The sequence below is a fragment of the Oncorhynchus clarkii genome, chromosome 32 (genome assembly GCF_045791955.1).
Source record: "Oncorhynchus clarkii lewisi isolate Uvic-CL-2024 chromosome 32, UVic_Ocla_1.0, whole genome shotgun sequence".
Classification (NCBI taxonomy): Eukaryota; Metazoa; Chordata; class Actinopteri; order Salmoniformes; family Salmonidae; genus Oncorhynchus; species Oncorhynchus clarkii.
In genome coordinates this window covers 30,253,451-30,272,461 of record NC_092178.1, presented here as the reverse complement: position 1 = coordinate 30,272,461, position 19,011 = coordinate 30,253,451, and the positions used below count along the sequence as shown (strand labels likewise).

At 42.2% G+C, this 19,011-nt stretch overlaps 2 protein-coding genes across 2 annotated transcripts; one reads left to right on the top strand and one right to left on the bottom strand.

Annotated features, from left to right (window-relative positions):
* The first annotated feature begins 978 nt into the window (after positions 1-978).
* LOC139392295 (CREB regulated transcription coactivator 2) lies at positions 979-13,633 on the top strand. Its single transcript, XM_071140180.1, has 14 exons — positions 979-1,245; positions 3,911-4,012; positions 4,165-4,278; positions 8,726-8,787; positions 8,880-8,948; positions 9,031-9,119; positions 9,285-9,358; positions 9,501-9,550; positions 9,658-9,869; positions 9,967-10,418; positions 10,530-11,447; positions 11,976-12,062; positions 12,199-12,343; positions 12,840-13,633. The coding sequence occupies exons 1-14, from the start codon at positions 1,072-1,074 to the stop codon at positions 13,019-13,021; spliced, it is 2,730 nt and encodes a 909-aa protein (XP_070996281.1). The 5' UTR covers positions 979-1,071; the 3' UTR covers positions 13,022-13,633.
* LOC139392300 (glycosylated lysosomal membrane protein) lies at positions 13,608-18,905 on the bottom strand. Its single transcript, XM_071140194.1, has 6 exons — positions 18,774-18,905; positions 17,312-17,587; positions 16,794-16,988; positions 16,300-16,518; positions 15,436-15,701; positions 13,608-15,214 (listed from the first exon to the last, which is right to left on the bottom strand). Exons 1-6 carry the CDS (start codon positions 18,879-18,881, stop codon positions 15,043-15,045), a joined length of 1,236 nt encoding a protein of 411 aa, XP_070996295.1. The 5' UTR covers positions 18,882-18,905; the 3' UTR covers positions 13,608-15,042.
* Between the last annotated feature and the right edge of the window lie 106 nt (positions 18,906-19,011).

Below are 19,011 nucleotides of genomic sequence, written 5' to 3'. Positions count from 1 at the left end.
TGTCCAGGAGTTGGCGGATGCTTTAGTCCAGGTCTGGGAGGAGATCCCTCAGGAGACCATCCGCCACCTCATCAGGAGCATGCCCAGGCATTGTAGGGAGGTCATACAGGCACGTGGAGGCACACACACTACTGAGCCTCATTTTGACATGTTTTAAGGACATTACATCAAAGTTGGATCAGCCTGTAGTGTGGTTTTCCACTTTAATTTTGAGTGTGACGCCAAATCCAGACCTCCATGGGTTGATCAATATGATTTCCATTGATAATTTTTGTGTGATTTTGTTGTCAGCACATTCAACTATGTAAAGAAAAAAGTATTTAATAAGAATGTTTCATTCATTCAGATCTAGGATGTGTTATTTTAGTGTTCCCTTTATTTTTTTGAGCAGTGTATTTTTGATTTAATACTTTTTTGGTTACTACATGATTCCGAATGTGTTAGTTTTGATGTATTTACTATTATTCTACAATGTAAAAAATAGTACAAATAAAGAAAAACCCTTGAATGAGTAGGTGTGTCCAAACTTTTGACTGGTATATAAACCTTTAATACATTAGCCATAGTTCATTTGTTTTAGAAATGTCAATCTGTGAGAAACTGCAAACATGCACTATAAAAATGGGCTCCCAAGTGGCACAGCAGTCAAAGGCAATGCATCTCAGTGCTAGAGGCATCGCTACAGACCCTGGTTCGATTCCAGGCTGAATCACCGTGATTGGGAGTTTCATAGGGTGGCGCACAATTGGCTGTCGTCCAGATTTGGCAGGTGTAGGCCGTCATTGTAAAGAACAATTTGTCAAAAAAATGTAATTACAAATTCGTTCCAATGTAATGGGACCCAAAACTACACATCCCACATTCACCAAGTTGTTTTTGTCTGTGATGAAAAAAATGAAGCATGGGCTTGTAGTTTAATTTTGTTATTTACACTTGTCCCTCTTCGATTAAAGAACAACTCATCCCACAATGCCTTTCGAAACGACGTGCATAAAGTGGTCCGTCACGGGTTGCAACTTGTTCTCTCCGGGGGCTTGTGTCTAGTTAACTGTACACTAGTTGTGGTCAGTTATGTTTCTTGCAGGCACAGGAAATGGGTGCTGCGGGGCTGGCCAGAGGTCAGGATCTAGTAATGGGTCCTGCAATCCGCGAAAGTTTAGCGAGAAGATAGCACTCCTCACCCAGCGACAAGCTGAGGACACCGCAGCCTTCCAGGAGGTTATGATGGACATCACTTCCACCAGGGTGAGTCAAGAGGACAGGCCTACGAACTTCGTGTTGATAAAACAGGAGACGCCATAAAGCTGTCAAAAATATTCAAACGTCAGTGATGTTGACCACCCGACAGTCAGAGCACTTTGTTTTCACTTTTCAGAGGCGCAATCAATTCCAGGCCATATCAAGCATCGCGTTTAATTTTGCACTATAGAGACTTTCACTGCAAATACGCCGGTTGACAAATCTGTTAAATTATATCGACACTTTGGATTAAACTTCAAAACACTCTTACTGTAATATAACCTTTAAACATAATATGTGCGTTATATTGATTTATACACCATTTATGCTTATCACACCTGTTGATTTGCCATACAGATGCATGGAGTGCAGGCTGCCCACAATCTGCAAGGCTAGAATTACAAATTGCACTCTTTGGGTAGCCTGCGTAATGTGCAGTGGTGTAAAGTACTTAAGTAGACATACTTGCAAGTACTACTTAAGTCGTTTTTTGGGGTATCTGTACTTTACATTATTATTTATATTTTTTACAACTTTTACTTCACTACGTTCCTAAAGAAAATGATGTACTTTTTACTCCATACATTTTCCCTGACACCCAAAAGTAGTTGTTACATTTTGAATGCTTAGCAGGACAGAAAAATTGTCTAATTCCCACACTTAAAAAGAGAACATCCTGGTCATCCCTGCTGCCTTCACTAAATACATGCTTCGTGTGTAAATTATGTGTAAGTATAGGAGAGTGCCCTTGGCTATCTGTAAACAAACAAAAAATGCAAGAACACGATGAGGCGGCAGGGTAGCCTAGTGGTTAGTGTTGGACTAGTAACCAGAAGGTTACTAGTCCAAATCTGTCGTTCTGCCCCTGAACAGGCAGTTAACCCACTGATCCTAGGCCGTCATTGTAAATAAGAATTTGTTCTTAACTGACCTGCCTAGTTAAATAAAGGTAAAATAAATAAAAATGAGGTATGGTTTGCTTAATATAAGGAATTAGAAATTATTTCTACTTGTACTTTTACTTTTGATACTTAAGTATATTTAAAACCAAATACTTTTAGATTTTTACTCAAGTAGTATTTTACTGGGAGAATTTCACTTTTACTTGAGTCATTTTCTATTAAGGTATCTTTACTTTTATTCAAGTATGACAATTGGGTAGTTTTTCCACCACTGGTAATGTGAATATGTTAACACTTATGGGATATGCCCCCACGTTGCTATTTATGGGGGTGTCTATTAGGCTAGGGGTTGCCCTGATTTGTTATTGTGCCCATAGGAAATATAAATACTATTCTATTTTTATGTGAGTGTCGTGTCCCACTATACAGTTGGAGTACTACAACCTCACAGTGCAGTGAGTGTATTAAATAGTGACAAATATGATACTTTATCATTTTGGAATCTAATTGCCTTCTGTGTATTTGACTCCAGCTTTTTGCCAGGGTTGTAGGGCTGTCCCTGACGGGGGGGCAAAAAATAGTTATTGTATTAGGCCTAAGTAAGTTATGGTATTAAGACTTAACAGGATGTGCTCTTTGGCCTACAGCTCGATTGTGTTCTCAACACCAATATGCTGGTTATTATGCACATAGCAACATGGTTGAGGAAAACAGCACACTGATGTTTCAGAACTGCAGACAGTGACCACTATGCAACGTGAGAGAAAGGGCATTTGTTCTAAACTAATATTTGTATTAGTGTTGCACCATTGTTCTTGTATAACCATATAGAATTACAGTAGCATGTCTTATTGATGGACTGTGCCATCCCCATGGCCTCCACAATGGATTAGTCCACTCAGACAGGCGCAAATCAAACAGGTGTCTTGTACACCATGCAATTATAATAATTCTTGTTGTTGTTACTCCTCGACTAAAGAAGTCTCAATCGACCAACAGCCTATCGACCAAACAATCGACCAGTTGACTAAATGGGGTCAACCCTACAGGGGTGTAATAAATATGTTTGAAACATGATAGACATACCTTTATGTGTAAAGTGCACAAGTTCGAGTTTCCCTATTCTGCATTATAGAGCGCACCGTCCTTCTTATAGCTCGGCTACATTGCATCTCAATCTTCAATGTTGTGAACACAATGCAGTATCCTATTGATTAAGTCTCTGGTGTCACGTGAAATGAGGTGCAGCCCCATGCTCTGGCTTGAAACTGAGGAGCCAAGACCTCATGGCACTATGGTAGCTCTTTGACCTCTTACATAGCCCACACTTTTCATATCATTAACACCCGAATTCAAAGGCTCTCAAGTCATGTTATCGAACCACCATGCAACACTTTCCTTAAAATACAGTGGCTGTAGGAGATGGTACCCAGCTATACTCATGGTTTATTGCACATGGGCTTTTAAAGTATGCAAGGGTCTTTCTCCTGCAGTATCTGATTCCCATGTTCATGCCAAGGGTTGGCAGTCAGAGGGTATTCTTTCCGAGATCGAGCCGACAGTCGCCTTAACTCACTCTTATAGTGTCACTATATACGGAATATACTTTGTCTGAGTTTTACATTCCCCAGTAATTCCATTATACAAGTGAGACTATTATAGAACTGACTGTAAATGCAAAAAAATGTTCTTCTGATAATCAACTAAATTAAAGTAGTTGTCGTCTTTATTCACTCCTTCTTTATCCCCCCACTCTTTCTGGGTCTCAGATTCAGGTCCAGAGAGCGCGGCAGGCCAGAAGCCTGGGCACCTATTATGGAGGCTCCCTTCCCAATGTCAACCAGATTGGGAGAAGCATTTCAGATGTACAGGTTAGATTTATTACTTACATTTTACTTATAACTACATTACCTACTACTTAAAACTATATTTATAAGCCTAATTACATACAGGCTATAGAAATGGTTATATGATGCAGGCTACTGAAAGTCAAATGAATTGTTGATCTGTCTGACTCTGTTAGGGTCAGCTCCCCTGTAGTCCAGACAATGGCTGCCCCACAAAACTTCACCCAATGGCAGAGTGGGCACAAGGAGAGAGGCGGCTCAGTTTTCCGGTCAGGCCAAACAGGAAACATGTATCCTTTATGGTCAGTCAAAGGGCAGCCAGTGGTGGGTCCCTTAAAGTGAAGTGAGGTCACTGCTAGTGTAACGTCTGTATTGCTTCGTGGCTCCCATGCCTTACAGTTAATACATGGGGGGGGCTAAAGCAGAAACAGATGCTTTTAGGGAAAGGGTTTCTAATGGTAAATGCTGAAGTTAGCCATTTGCAACTGTAGTATAGTAAGCACACAAAAATGGTTTTCCTCCATGCTCCCCAGATATCTGACGTGCATGGAGGATGACCATAACAGTGGATGTAAAGCAATAGTTCACCACAACATTGCAATAATGTGTTGAACTATTGCTTTACATCTACAGTAGCCTACTTCCTATTGTCTGTATGGCAAGATGACCAAACAACTATTGTTGGTAAAAGCGTGCAGGGTCAAATGCCACACTACTGTCTAAGGTTAAAGGCCCAGTGCAGTCAAAAAAGTGATTTCCCCGTATACTGCATTCGGTAAGTATTCAGACCCCTTCACTTTTTCCACATTTTGTTACGTTATTGACACTCATATTTGCCACATCTTCAATTTAAGCCTACTAGAGACCATGTGCCCCCAGGCCTGGAGGGAAGATAAAGCAATTCCACTACCCAAGAATAGAATAGTAAAGCCCCCTTTACTGACTCAAATAGCCGACCAATCAGCCTGTTACCAACCCTTAGTACACTTCTAGAAAAAATGGTGTTTGATCAGATACAATGCTATTTTACAGTAAACAAATTGACAACAGAATTTCAGCATGCTTATAGGGAAGGAAACTCAACAAGCATATCACTTACACTGACTGATGATTGGCTGAGAGAAATTGATGATAAAATGATTGTGGGGGCTGTCTTGTTAGAATTCAATACAGCTTTTGACATTATTGATCATAGTCTGCTGCTGGAAAAATGTATGTGTTATGGCTTTACACCCCCTGCTATAATGTGGATAAAGAGTTACTTGTCTAACAGAACATAGAGGGTGTTCTTTAATGGAAGCCTATCAAATATAATCCAGTTAGAATCAGGAATTCCCCAGGGTAACTGTTTAGGCCCCTTGCTTTTTTCAATTGTACTAACGACATGCCACTGACTTTGAGTAAAGCCAGAGTTTCTATGTATGCAGATGACTCAACACTACACACGCCAGCTACTACAGCGACTGAAATGACTGCAACACTCAACATAGAGCTGCAGTTAGTTTCAGAGTGGGTGGCAAGGAATAAGTTAGCCCTAAATATTTTTTAAACTAAAAGCATTGTATTTGGAACAAAACTCTAAACCCTAAACCTTAACTAATCCTTGTAATAAATAATAGAAATTGAGCAAGTTTTGATGACTAATATGCTTGGAGTAACATTAGATTGTAAACTGTCATGGTCAAAACATATTGATGCAGTAGTAGCTAAGATGGGGAGAAGTCTGTCTATAATAAAGCGATGCTCTGCCTTCTTATCAACACTATCAGCAAGGCAGGTCCTACAGGCCCTAGTTTTGTCGCACCTGGACTACTGTTCAGTCGTGTGGTCAGGTGCCACAAAGAAGGACTTTGGAAAAATGCAATTGGCTTAGAACAGGGCTGGATGGACACAGAGAGCAAATATTAATAATATGCATGTCAATCTCTCCTGGCTGAAAGTGGAGGAGAGATTGACTTCATCACTACTTTTATTTATGAGAGGTGCATGTTGAATGCACCGAGCTGTCTGTCTAAACTACTGGTACACAGCTCGGACACCCATGCATACCCCACATGCCACAAGAGGTCTCTTCACAGTCCTCACAGTCCAGAACAGACTATGGGAGGCACACAATACTACATAGAGCCATGACAACATGGGACTCTATTCCACATCAAGTAACTGACGCAAGCAGTAAAATTAGATTTAAAAAAAAAAACACCTTATGCAACAGCGGGGACTGTGAAGCAACACAAACATTGGCGCACACACACACGATAACATACACATGGTTGTAGATATGTGGTAGTGGTGGAGTAGGGGCCTGAAGGATCACAGTGTGTTGTGAAATCTGTGAATGTGTTGTAATGTTTTAAAATGGTATAAACTGCCTTAATTTTGCTGGATCCCAGGAAGAGTAGCTGTTGCTTTGGCAGCAGCTAATGGGGATCCATAATAAATACAAATACAGCCTTATTCTAAAATGTATTAAATATTTGTATTTTTAATAAACACAGTTGACAGTGAGAGGACGTTTCATTTTTTGCTGAGTTTATATGTCCTCTCACTGTCAATTGCGTTTATTTTCAGCTAATTTAACATGTGTAAATATTTGTATGAACATAACAAGATGTAACAACTGAGACATAAACTGAACAAGTTCCACAGACATGTGACTAACAGAAATTGAATAATGTGTCCCTGAACAAAGTGGGTGTCAAAATCAAGAGTAACGGTCAGTATCTGGTGTGGCCAGCAGCTGCATTAAGTACTGCAGTGCATCTCCTCATGGACTGCACCAGATTTGACAGTTCTCGCTGTGAGATGTTACCCCACTCTTCCACCAAGGCACCTGCAAGTTCCCGGACATCTCTGGGGGGAATGGACCTAGCCCTCACCCTCCGATCCAACAGGTCCCAGATGTGCTCAATGGGATTGTGATCCGGGCTCTTCGCTGGCCATGGCAGAACACTGTCATTCCTGTCTTGCAATAAATCACACACAGAACGAGCAGTATGGCTGGTGGCATTGTCATGCTGGAGGGTCATGTCAGGGTGAGCCAGCATGAAGGGTACCACATGAGGGAGGAAGATGTCTTCCCTGTAACGTACAGCGTTGAGATTGCCTGCAATGACGACAAGCTCAGTCCGATAATGCTGTGACACACTGCCCCAGACCATGACGGACCCTCCACCTCCAAATCGATCCCGCTCCAGAGTACAGACCTCGGTGTAATGCTCATTCCTTCGACGATAAACACGAATCCAACAATCGCCCCTGGTGAGACAAAACCGAGACTCGTCAGTGAAGAGCACTTTTTGCCAGTCCTGTCTGGTCCAACGACAGTGGGTTTGTGCCCATAGACGGCATTGTTGCCGGTGATGTCTGTTGAGGACCTGCCTTACAACAGGCCTACAAGCCCTCAGTCCAGCCTCTCTCAGCCTATTGCGGACAGTTTGAGCACTGATGGAGGGATTGTGCATTCCTGGTCTAACTCGGGCAGTTGTTGTTGCCATCCTGTACCTGTCCCGCAGGTGTGATGTTTGGATGTACCGATCCTGTGCAGGTGTTGTTACATGTGGTCTGCACTGCGAGGACGATCAGCTGTTCGTCCTGTCTCCCTGTAGTGCTGTCTTTGGCGTCTCACAGTACGGACATTGCAATTTATTGCCCTGGCCACATCTGCAGTCCTCATGCCTCCTTCCAGCATGCTGAAGGTACGTTCACGCACATGAGCAGGGACCCTGGGCATCTTTCTTTTGGTGTTTTTCAGAGTCAGTAGAAAGGCCTCTTTAGTGTCCTAAGTTTTCATACCTGTGACCTTAATTGCCTACCGTCTGTAAGCTGTTAGTGTCTTAATGACCGTTTCACAGGTGCATGTTCATTAATTGTTTATGGTTCATTGAATAAGCATGGGAAACTGTGTTTAAACCCTTTACAATGAAGATCTGTGAAGTTATTTGGATTTTTACGAATTATCTTTGAAAGACAGGGTCCTGAAAAAGGGACGTTTCTTTTTTTGCTGAATTTATAAATTGAAATTATACAGTGAAATAAATAAATAATGACGTTAGTGTAAGAGTTTGAAAAGACATGCTGAAATTTCAGGCAGTTTTAGTGGGATGGAGTTTTGGCTGCCTGGTGACATCACCAAGCAGTAAATTACTTAATTAACCAATAAGAAAGAGTGTTCCAAACCTCTCTGCCACTCAAACCATTCCTAGACAGTCCTATTAGAATTCTTGCTTGAGGAATGTCTGTTTGCCAAGAAGCTATTTTTGTTACTTTCTGACCATTTTGTTTTCAATTAATCTTAGTAAGGTATGTTACCCAGAAATGATTTGATATTGAGGTAAAAATGGCTGCATTGGACCTTTTTTTTAAATGTTCACTTTTTAAAATTAAACCTTTATTTAACTAGGCAGGTCAGTTAAGAACAAATTCTTATTTACAATGACTGCTTACCCCTGCGACGCTGGGCCAATTGTGCGCCGCCCTATGGGACTTTCAATCACGGCCGGATGTGATTCAGCCTGGATTCGACACAGGGACTGTAGTGATGCAGTGCCTTAGACCGCTGCGCCACTCGGGAGCCCTTTAACTGTTGATCCACTTAAGTAGCAGATAGAGGGGATTAATCATGTACATACTGTAGAAGAAATGCCCCGTCAACTTTGTGTACCATTGTTTGCCAACAGTCGGCCTATGCCTAGGTTTTCCAAGGGCACTCTGTATAGCCTTAACACTCCCTCACAGATTGACAACTCTCCCTACCGCTCAGTTCACCCGACTCCACAACTTGAACCCAGTTTGAGAAGGTAAGGGTCGGCGCAATCCAAAATGATACATTTTGTAAACTTAATAATAACCATCCTAATACATATTTTGACTGATTCTGTCACCCAAAAAGGAACTGGTCTATCAGCTCTCCAGTGGACAAAAGCCACTTGATGCACCCTCCCTTAACAGCACTTAATAGGTGAGCAATGTACCCATCGTGTTTCTCTACTGTTCTTCTACACTCTTGCTTTCCCCTCTGAAATGTGTGCTCTCCTCCCCAGAACTAACTCCGACTCGGCCCTGCACACCAGTGTGAGGAACACCCACGCAGGGGACCAGCAGCCTTTAATCTCACAGAACAGGCACAATGGTAAGTCCACAATGCCAGTTGTATTGTTTTAGTCATTGTATTGTGTTTCAGTATTATTCCTTAGGTAATTCTTGCAAATGCCTCTTGAAAGTGAGTTTTCTTTCCTATATCATGTATTAATCTATTAGATTTTTGCACCTGATGGTTTCCTCTCCGTCACCTCAGGTTTTCCATATCCAGTGCCTCCAATTGAGGAGAATGTCCTTGAAGAGGAAAAACCATTAAGGAATATCAAAAAGGTATTATTTCTTGCCAATGTAACTATCCACAATGCTTAATATTTCCTATACGAATGGGTTCAGTATTGCACAATGTGCTCTAGCGGATGGACGACTATTTTTCTCATTGATGTATCCTTGCTAATTGTTTGTCTCATCTTAGCTTCCTGCACTTCCCACTGGAGTCAAATCGCATAAAGTCCCTGGTATAAAGTATGTTCTGCTTTTCCAAATGAATATTGTCTAAAAGAAAGGCAAACCCTGTGCCCTGACTGAACCACCTCCCTTTCTCCTATCCTTCTCTCTTGCGGTTTCTCCAGCATCCTGTCCTCGCCAGATCAGCAGTTCAGGGCTCTCAATGCCCCTTCCGCTCTCAATGCAAGTGGCTCCTTGCCCGATCTCTCCAGCCTGCACCTCCCTTCCCCACAGCCAGTAGGTGGGGACTCACACAAACCCACTGCCTGCAGCACTGGCCACCTACCTGGAACTCCCGTTCATCTTGAAGCCAGAGATGATGAATTTCCCATGCCAGGTGCGTTTGTCTGTGTGCTAAGTTCTTAGTGTATGTTGGTGTCGGTTTAGGTAAGTTCATATGGTGATGGTGTCCATTTCTTTCCTTGTGTTCTCAGGTTTGTCGTTGTCTCTCCAAGGCTCGTACAGTAACCCATTGCTCCAGTCCTCCCACAGCAACCCCAATATTCAAGCCTCTCTGCGCAGCCACTCCCTTTCCAGCTCTCTAAACTCCACCTCCTTGAACTTGTCACTCAGCAACTCTTCTCTGCAGTCATCCCCTAGCAACCAATCCCTCCAGTCCTTCCTCAGCAGCTCTTCCCTAAGCGGCCTATCCCTGCAATCCGCAACTAGCCACTGTAGCTTCAGCAGTGGGATTGGCGGATCTCGCTCTTGCTCCTCCTCTTCCCTATCCTGCTCCCCACGTCCAATTATCCAGACGCAGGTGCCTTCGTTAAGAAGGCGGACTCCCCTCAGCCCACTGGTCGTTCCCACTGGTGGAGAGTCTCGCTGGCTCCAATCTAAACAGTTTTCACCTGTTGGGTCTCCAAAGTTATCTTCTATAACTCAGGTATATCAAACAAACTGGAATTGAAGTGATGTTGTTTTTGTTAATAAGATGGTTTCATAGAACTCCATATTAAGACATTGTTTGATGTATTGCTCTTATTTCAATTCCAAGGGAGTTCTCCTGAACACCAACCAATTACCACAGGAGTCAAGGCCACCAGGGTATCCTCACTGCCAACCTCAACACGAAGGTACTCCAGCAGCTCAGCAGCATTCTCTGACAGAGGGGCAGCAGCAACCCAGCCAGGAACCGAAAAAAACACCACCACACCAAGAGAAATCCAGGCATCAACAACAACAAGACCAACAACACCCACAGCTACAGCTCCCACAAACACACAACCTCCAACAACTGCAATATCACCATCGACAACAGTACCAGCACCCAAATCAACTAAATCAATGCCAGATCCAGCATGTCCAGACAGAAAGTCAGGACCTGGACACAAAACAGCAATATCAAAGAGGGTCAAACCATTGTGAGAACCCACAGCAACAACACCTACATCAATCACAAGAGGAACAGCATCAAAGACAACAGCAAAAACAACAGAAACAAGTGTACCAAAACCTTCCACAGCACCAGCTAGAGAAGCAAAGGCAACAATACCAGCAACACCCACACCAGCAGTACTCACATCAGCAACATGATCAACAACAAGCGTACCAAAGACAACCTCAGCAAAACCGAGCATGTCGACAAGATGAGCTGCTACTGCAGCAACATCAGCTCCAGCAGGTTCAACTCTACCAACAGCAGCAGCAGACAAATGGCTACCAGCAACAACAGCATGAGCAACATCAGTGGAATCTCCAGTGTGCATACCCGCCAGCTCAGAGCCTTGACTTGAATGGGCAGAACATGACAAACCCACATAAAGTACCAACGATGACTCGTAAGCATCAGACCCAAGCCCAGGGAAGGAGCTGGGCACATCAGAAGGTGCAAAGTCAGAAGGACCAGATTGAGTCGACCAAAATCTTCTCACAGATTAACTCCTTAATGGACAACCATCCAGGCCTCTACAATGTGAGAATATTTGCATATTGTGTATGTCTATTTTCACTAGTTTGAGTTTAGATTGGATAGTGTCAGTGTGTACAGTTTAGGCTATGTTTAGGATCAATAAGAGGCCATTTTATGTTTGGTCTGTCAGAAAGATATGGTAATGTAGGGCTGCAAAAAAATCGAATAACGATTAAAAAATAAATCAGTCAAATACTGCGATTTGACATGCGATATAGATCAACACTTGGGTGAACTGGATTATTTTCCTGCTGTAGCAAACGGTCTCAAATGAAGATCCTACATCTGTATAAGGAATCTAAGAGAGAAGAGGAACTGTGCTGCTTGAGTGACGGGGTGGTTTTCTTGTGTGTGTGAAGCAGCCGTAAGGAGAAAGAAAAACCGAGTAAACTATTAAAAGGACATTACACGCGACTGAGATGCGTTTCAAAATATTGTAATGCGATATGGATGTTGCACATGTCCATATTTCGATGGGAATTCGATCAATTGTGCAGCCCTATTAATGGTACTTATTTTCTGCTCTCTCAGGACACTTTCATACTGAACCATTTACAGCAGGAGTCCTACATGGGCCTACATCTCACACCACGCCAGACTCAGGCACTCTCCCAGCAGGTAGTCTAAGACCTAAAACTGTAAATAATCTAACAGTATTAAAAAGGACAACTCCATTTGACCTGTTGATTCACTCACTGTGCATAGTTTCAATCTAATTCTCTAATCTTGTCTGGTTGTCCACACCTCTGCCCAGCTGGGACAGCTCAGTAAGGAGCCTCTCTGGGGAGATTCTGGGCCTCAGGCTGTGGAGGGGAAAGATGGAGGGGTTTACTGTGGGAACCAGGGTCCTCAGATGTCCCTCCACTGCCAGAACCAAACCAGTGCAGACTTTATGACAGGTAGGGCCCACTCTCTCCCCCCTCTTGCACTTTAATTGCTTGCAGCAGTTAGAGATATTGTTTTTGGGGAAGTATTACCTTATTTTTGACTTACACAGGTCGCTGTCGTTTCATCCAGACAATTGCATGTCCATTTGTTGGTTATTCAATACCAACTAATGGACTTACTGTCTGGATGAAAATACACCCTAAGTAAATCATCCCTGAAATGTTAAGACCTGGTAATTGAAAAAAACATATGTTGCACCGCAATTGTAACCTTTTTAAAGCTTATCTTGTCTATATATATTTTTAAAAAGGGCAAGGATTCAATCCGATGGCGGCTGTTAAAAGCTATTTCTGATTGAGCTGTCATATGCAGCGTTTACTGGGAATGGGATATCTGTGAACGGGAGCGTTGACTTTAAGTCACAATGCCTATAACCCGCAATCGGATTGAATCCCAGCCTCACTCTTTCGCTCTTTTTCCACTTTGTCTTTGTTTCCCACTTAACAGACAAAGCAGCCTATGAGGATTTATCTGGTGTTCTGCCCATGCTGGGATTTGATGCAGACAACTTCACCCTGCATAACCCCCTTCAGATCGATCCGCTAGACCTGGAGGAGCTTAACATACTGGCAGATGGAGACATGGTCGAGGACACTGTGAAAGGACACTGCTCTAACCTACTTAGGTGACCGGGGTAGTTGAATGTATCCAGGAACACTACTTTCAACTAAGATGGCTGTCTTGGTATGGTCTGATGGCAGCAATGTCAGTTGTAGTTTCTGTCCCGGGATCTTTCACTGCTGGACATAATTTGATTGGACATTAATGTTATCTTACAGCATCCTCATGTGATTGGCCAGGTCATGGGATTTAACAAGCATGTAACTAACTATACATCGACTGCCTCACATGAGATTCGTTAGCTGACTGCACTTTTTCTTAGTTGTCATTTAATGCTTGCCTGCAATGGAAAAATGCACCCCAAGAGCTGGCATCCCCTGCACCTTAGTTTAAATGTAGTTGAATAATGAGATTAGATATGTAAAATATATATATTTGTATTGATATGGATTTTTGTAATACAATGATGTACATTCTAATATGAATGGTGTCTTTTCACCCTCTAGTAGTGATGAAAAGTTTTAAAAAACACATCTTAAACTTTGTGTATTTAATGTGGCCAAGAAACCAGTTATTTACATGTCCTTTTTTAAACATCTTATGACATTGTGTACCATTGTTTTAAAAGAAAAATAAATGAGAGCAGGAAATAACTTGCCAGTATATTTCTTTAAGAAAAAGACAATTATGGACAGACCATTACATTACTATTGAAAGGGAGCATTTCCTCAAAATACAAATGAATGTGACCTGTGTATTAGATGCTTGCATAATAATATTTCAGGTACTGGTGTTTTTGCATTAAATTTAGCATTTAGTCCAAAAATTAAGATAACACATTGTTGCCTAATAGACAAATACAGGTAAATAATCAAGGCCATTTATTCTCTTGTACTGTGATTACAAACTGAATATGACTTTGAAGCTTGTTTTAAATTAATTCCAAAGGAGAACTATAATCAACACGGCCTTAAAAGTAGTAACATTAATTACAATATCAAATATTTTGTAATCCCATACCGATTTCTAACTTCATTGACATTAAATCAAACATCACATTTCAGTTCACTTTGGGTGTAGCACATGGACCCTAACTAGGCTTCCCCTTACCCCAACCAATAACTAACATCCAAGGGGTTGGGAAAGAATGCAACAAATCTTGTTCCTTTAAGCTTCTTCTCTTGAGATTTATTTTCCTTTCACTGCTCCAGGTATGAGTCTCCTTCAGGTGCAGATCTTGGATTATTTTAGTTTGACCAATTCCTAAACCATTACAGTACAAACTGACCTCAGATCAGTGTTACGAAGACAAGAAAAAAAGCCCCTACTGTAGCTCTTCTTCTGTCATCAGATATATGCTTGAGTCCATTATTAGTTAGGACCCATGTCAGGTCAGTATATCTAGATAGGCAGTGCCAAACATGGACCACTTCAGTGTAACATGTCATCATGTACTAATGTTTGTTGAGCAACAATAAGATAATATACTGTTTTACACAGAACTGGAGGGACAGTGTACGCCGTTTGAGTTTTACAATGAAAAAACATCCTTAACTAAAGTAACTAGCCTTTTCACAATTTTCTGGATAAATATGTTCTCACATGGAATGTTAGGTTTGAGATGGGAGCCTTTGGCATTTCCAAGCACAACTAAATCAACTCATTCATGGGCTTTCTCTTCCACAAGATGATTCAGCCCATTCCTAAATTATGCAAGTGGTTAAAAATGTGTTTCTGTCAAAGCCTTATTGGCCCGTTGTGCCAACAATGGGTGGCCATATTAGACAGTCATGTACCTCATTTTTATTTTTTTATAAATGAGTGACACCTGCCGGACACCAGGGCCCAGTTTTTCAAAAGTTGTCTGTTTTTCGCCTATCAGATAAGATTAAATGCATAGAAATATAAGTAATAGAACAGTTGTCCCCATTCAAGTAAATTATTCATCCATTCTATTTCTATGCATTTAATCCTATCCGATAGGCTAAATCCAGATAACTTTTGGAAAAAAATGGGCCCAGAGGTGTCTGCTCATTGGCAAGAAACTGGTTAAAGCAGGACTTAAAAGTACACATATCCTGGCTTGGCCTCAGTTGATTGGCTCATAGACCTGTGGTTGGGGCCTGTTCTTGCGGACACACACACATACCCCGCCAAGCAGGATGATCAGCATGGGAGTGCCCAGCCCCACCGCCATGATGACCAGAACCAGGGGAGAGAACGAGTCCACAGGAGGAGAGCCCAGCCCCACCAACACAGTCCTGAAGTACGAAAAGCAAGAGGAGGAAGAATATTATCAGTGCTGACAATTTCATTATCATTTCAGGTAGTTGGTGATGGTGTGAGATATCAACCTCAGCTGCTTGATAGTTGGTTAATGGAGGGGCTATAAACTGAAATTTAGTGTATAATTCAGTTAAAGTTGCTAAAATGCAACCTATTATAGCTAGGATGAACCAACAGGATGTAAACTGCTACCTACCAGCTGAGGTAGTTGGTGGTGTTGTAGAATGGGTCTCCAGTGATACTGAAGGTCATGTTGAGCCCGGTGGTCTGGCGCTCCCCTCCAAAATACGCCCGCACTAGGCCGGAGGGAGGAAGCTGGGCTACGGGGACAGGGGTTGAGTGGCGGCAGGGAGTGGCGTCCTCAAAGAGAGGCGATGGCCTGCGGTAGGCCACGGGCTTCCATTGGGCGTAGCCAAGAACAGGAGAGGTGGAATTGACTGGAGAGGACACCCACTGAGATACCTAAAAGAGAGGAAAGACAAGGACACTGTAGCATCTGAAAGCTTCAGTGACAGTCTACAGAGAGACGAAGGTAAAGAACAGTAAATCAACCATAAATTATCAACCACAAAAAATGTGTTGAAATATAAACATCTAAATACTCTTATTCAGTAACATTTACTCCAGTATAACCACAGATGGAACAATGAGACAGATATTTCACCGGATGTATAAATATGAAGCATCCGCTTGGTGTTTCCACTCACTACCAAATATGGCAGTGAGAGGATGGATTTTTCTGTTCCCAAAGCTATAATCTGTTATAGACTTTACCCTTTGCTAAAGTCTTTAAAAATTGCCTTGTTTAGAAGGAGTACAAAGGTAAATTGAGTTATTGCACATGCGCACTTTACAGAGTAGGCGTTCCCTAACGGAAATATGCAGATGTATACTTGAACGGGCCAATACGATCTCGCTAGCTCGTGCTTGGCTCTGCCCATCTCATTGCTTATTTTATCCACATTTGTTCCCAGTTGGAAACGACAGGCTGTGGTCTATCTTAGTTAAGTTATACAAATCTTTGGTACAACTACATGTCTATAACACACAGAGACATCACCTTGAATATGGAGGGTGTGTATTCATCATCTATTGACTGGAGCACGTCCACTCTGCTCATGGCCTGGGTGCCGCCCACAACCTGTAGCTCTAGAGAGAAGCGGGAGCGATTGGACCTCGGGACCACACCGTCCAGCACCACCCTCAGCTGGGAGGAGTTTGCGTTGTGGAGGAGGCTGGGCCAGCCTTGGTCCCGCCCCTCAACATCAAAGGCTGAGAACTAGGATAGGAAGATAGTAGTTGAATACAGGCTGGCTAACATGTAATAAAATAAATCATATCGCACTGATTATTAATACTCACTTCAGTAACCAAGTTTAAGTGATAAAATCAAAGTTTGCCGGACATTTTCAGACCTTTAAAGTGGTCTAATGTAGAGATGAGTCCATGTCCCACTTTATCTGTTGAGTGGATCCAGGCATAGGTCTGAATCTAGTGAAGATAGGCAATGTCTAATTTCATCACACAGGCTTTAGATGATGCAGTTCCACCTACCTTCAGACAGAGCGAACCGTTGCTGAAGCTCTCGCTGGCGCCTCTTCCACAGAGCAGGGCTGTGTGGGCCATGGGGTCAAGTGTCTTGTTCAGGTCATCCCAGGTGAAGTTCTGCAGCTCATAGGGCTGGAAGAAGCTGGAGGGGGGTAGGTGCTCGGGGACGGCTGTGTCGTTGACATCGTCGTACTCCCACAGCTGACGAGAGACAAATGATGAGTTGGTTTAGTGAGTTACCTATGGCTTTGCCCAGTCTGAAATTAACCCCTTGTTAATAGCCAGGTGTTTGTTAGAGCTATTAGCATATTGATAACAACCATCCAAACATTTAAGATCTACAAGAAATGTCTAGAGCATGAATTTTGGACGTGGAATATTCAATAACCTGGATTATGGATCAAAACCTAGCATCTTGCTCATCTTTATAGTTTATGCATTTGGATGAGATACCTGTATCAGCCACTTAGAATATCACCTCAACAGACACTTATGAACAGGATGACAATCAACTTATGACTCACCCTGGTAAAGACGAGTGCGTTGCTGTACAGAACACTGCTCTCCGGAGTCAATTTCAGGCTGCCTGTGGTATTTTGTACCAAGAAGGCAGGCCAGTCTACCTTCACTTTGGATGAAGTGGAGTTTGTGTGCACCAGAAGTAATGCTGGCGCCCCCTGGCTGCAGAGGAGGTAGTGCAGTGTGTTGTTCTTGCCCAGCGCCCGCACATGGAGCAAGCCAACACCAGGGGGTAGCGGCGTCAGCGAGGAGTTTAGACCAGGGTTAAGCTCCAGGGATAACTGGGAAGAGGTAAGTCACACAGAGACGGTACATTTTATAATTTTCCCATAGTGACACAGAATGAGATTCTTACTAGCAAACTGAAATTGTAAGCAGAGGTGATTCATACATCATTAACAGATTTGCACAGCATCCTCCTCAGGCCAACAACCCTCAAATATTGTCTGGTGACTGGTTCTGACATGGTCAGATTCCTACTGAGTACTGATCTATGCAAGGAAGTCTAATGAGACAGTTCATAATCAACACTTAATCCATACATGTGGAATCAATAATATTTTATTCATATGGAGGGATTGCCAGCACAGAGTAGGGTTTAGATATGTTTCAGCACTATTTGACCTAGCTATCTCAGCATCTTCAGTAGAGAGCTCTTGGGTACCGTTATGGCTCTTTAAATCAAATGTTATTCGTCACATGCGCCAAATACAAAAGGGGTAAACCTTACCATGAAATGCTTACTTATAAGCCCTTAACCAAAAATGCTGTTTTTATTTACTAAATAAAATAAAGTTTAAAAAAAGAATAACAATAAAATAATGAAACGAGGTTATAAACAGGTACAGGTTAGTCGAGGTAATATGTACTGTACATGTAGGTAGGGGTAAAGTGACGAATAAACAGCGAGAAGCAGCATGGTAAAAAAAAAAAAAAAATTGTCCAGGTAGTCATTTGATGAGCGTTCAGCAGATTTATGGCTGGGGGTAGAAGCTATTAAGAAGCCATTTGGACCTAGACTGCCATAACAGATTGTGTTTTAATTACCCACCGCTATCAATCACAACAACAAAACACCCACATACTTAGATTTAACTATTTCCCGGGTTTAAAAATCACACCCACAAGGGATTGTGTAATCTGTCGCTACGTTATGCATGGATGGCTGGGGTGAAACGATGGATAAATTATGATAGCTAGTTTAATTGATTTTTGATCATCATTCCAATATGGCTCGCGCTACAAAATACAAACACAAAGTGTATATCCAAAATGCTCGAAATCACCAACTAGCTAAAATATGTTAACGTGCTATCTACCAGTATATCGGGTCAAAATACAGAAAACTGGATCCAAACAGAAGTTAGTTAGCTACAGCTGACGCTATCCCTGAGAAGCTAGTTAGCTACCTTTATAGAACTTTATTACTGTACAACATAAATATAAACAATTTACTATCAAACTCACATTCCGTCGGTAGTTCTCACCATTGCCGATAAAACTAGAAGAACATCGAAGCGTTAAAAGCACAAATAAGACATAACAGTGGATTGTGTACATAATATCCGCCGCCATCTTTCTTTTTCGGGGAGGAATCACGTGCCTAGTTCCTTATTTGATCAGCTGATTGATCTTCAGCTGACTCGCCAGTATCGATTTCAGGATGCAGCAAATGTAATGCCACCTTAGCAATTAATGAAACAAC

Excerpts from the sequence above, each read along its gene's own strand:
- LOC139392295 (XM_071140180.1), top strand. The coding sequence starts at position 1,072 with ATGTTTCTTGCAGGCACAGGAAATGGGTGCTGCGGGGCTGGCCAGAGG. Across the intron at positions 8,788-8,879 it reads CTTGAACCCAGTTTGAGAAG|GAACTGGTCTATCAGCTCTC; the intron begins GTAAGGGTCGGC and ends TCACCCAAAAAG. Across the intron at positions 8,949-9,030 it reads CCCTTAACAGCACTTAATAG|AACTAACTCCGACTCGGCCC; the intron begins GTGAGCAATGTA and ends TCTCCTCCCCAG.
- LOC139392300 (XM_071140194.1), bottom strand. The coding sequence starts at position 18,881 with ATGGCGGCGGATATTATGTACACAATCCACTGTTATGTCTTATTTGTG. Across the intron at positions 17,588-18,773 it reads GTGAGAACTACCGACGGAAT|TTATCCCTGGAGCTTAACCC; the intron begins GTGAGTTTGATA and ends ACCTCTTCCCAG. Across the intron at positions 16,519-16,793 it reads ACGGTTCGCTCTGTCTGAAG|TTCTCAGCCTTTGATGTTGA; the intron begins GTAGGTGGAACT and ends TTCCTATCCTAG.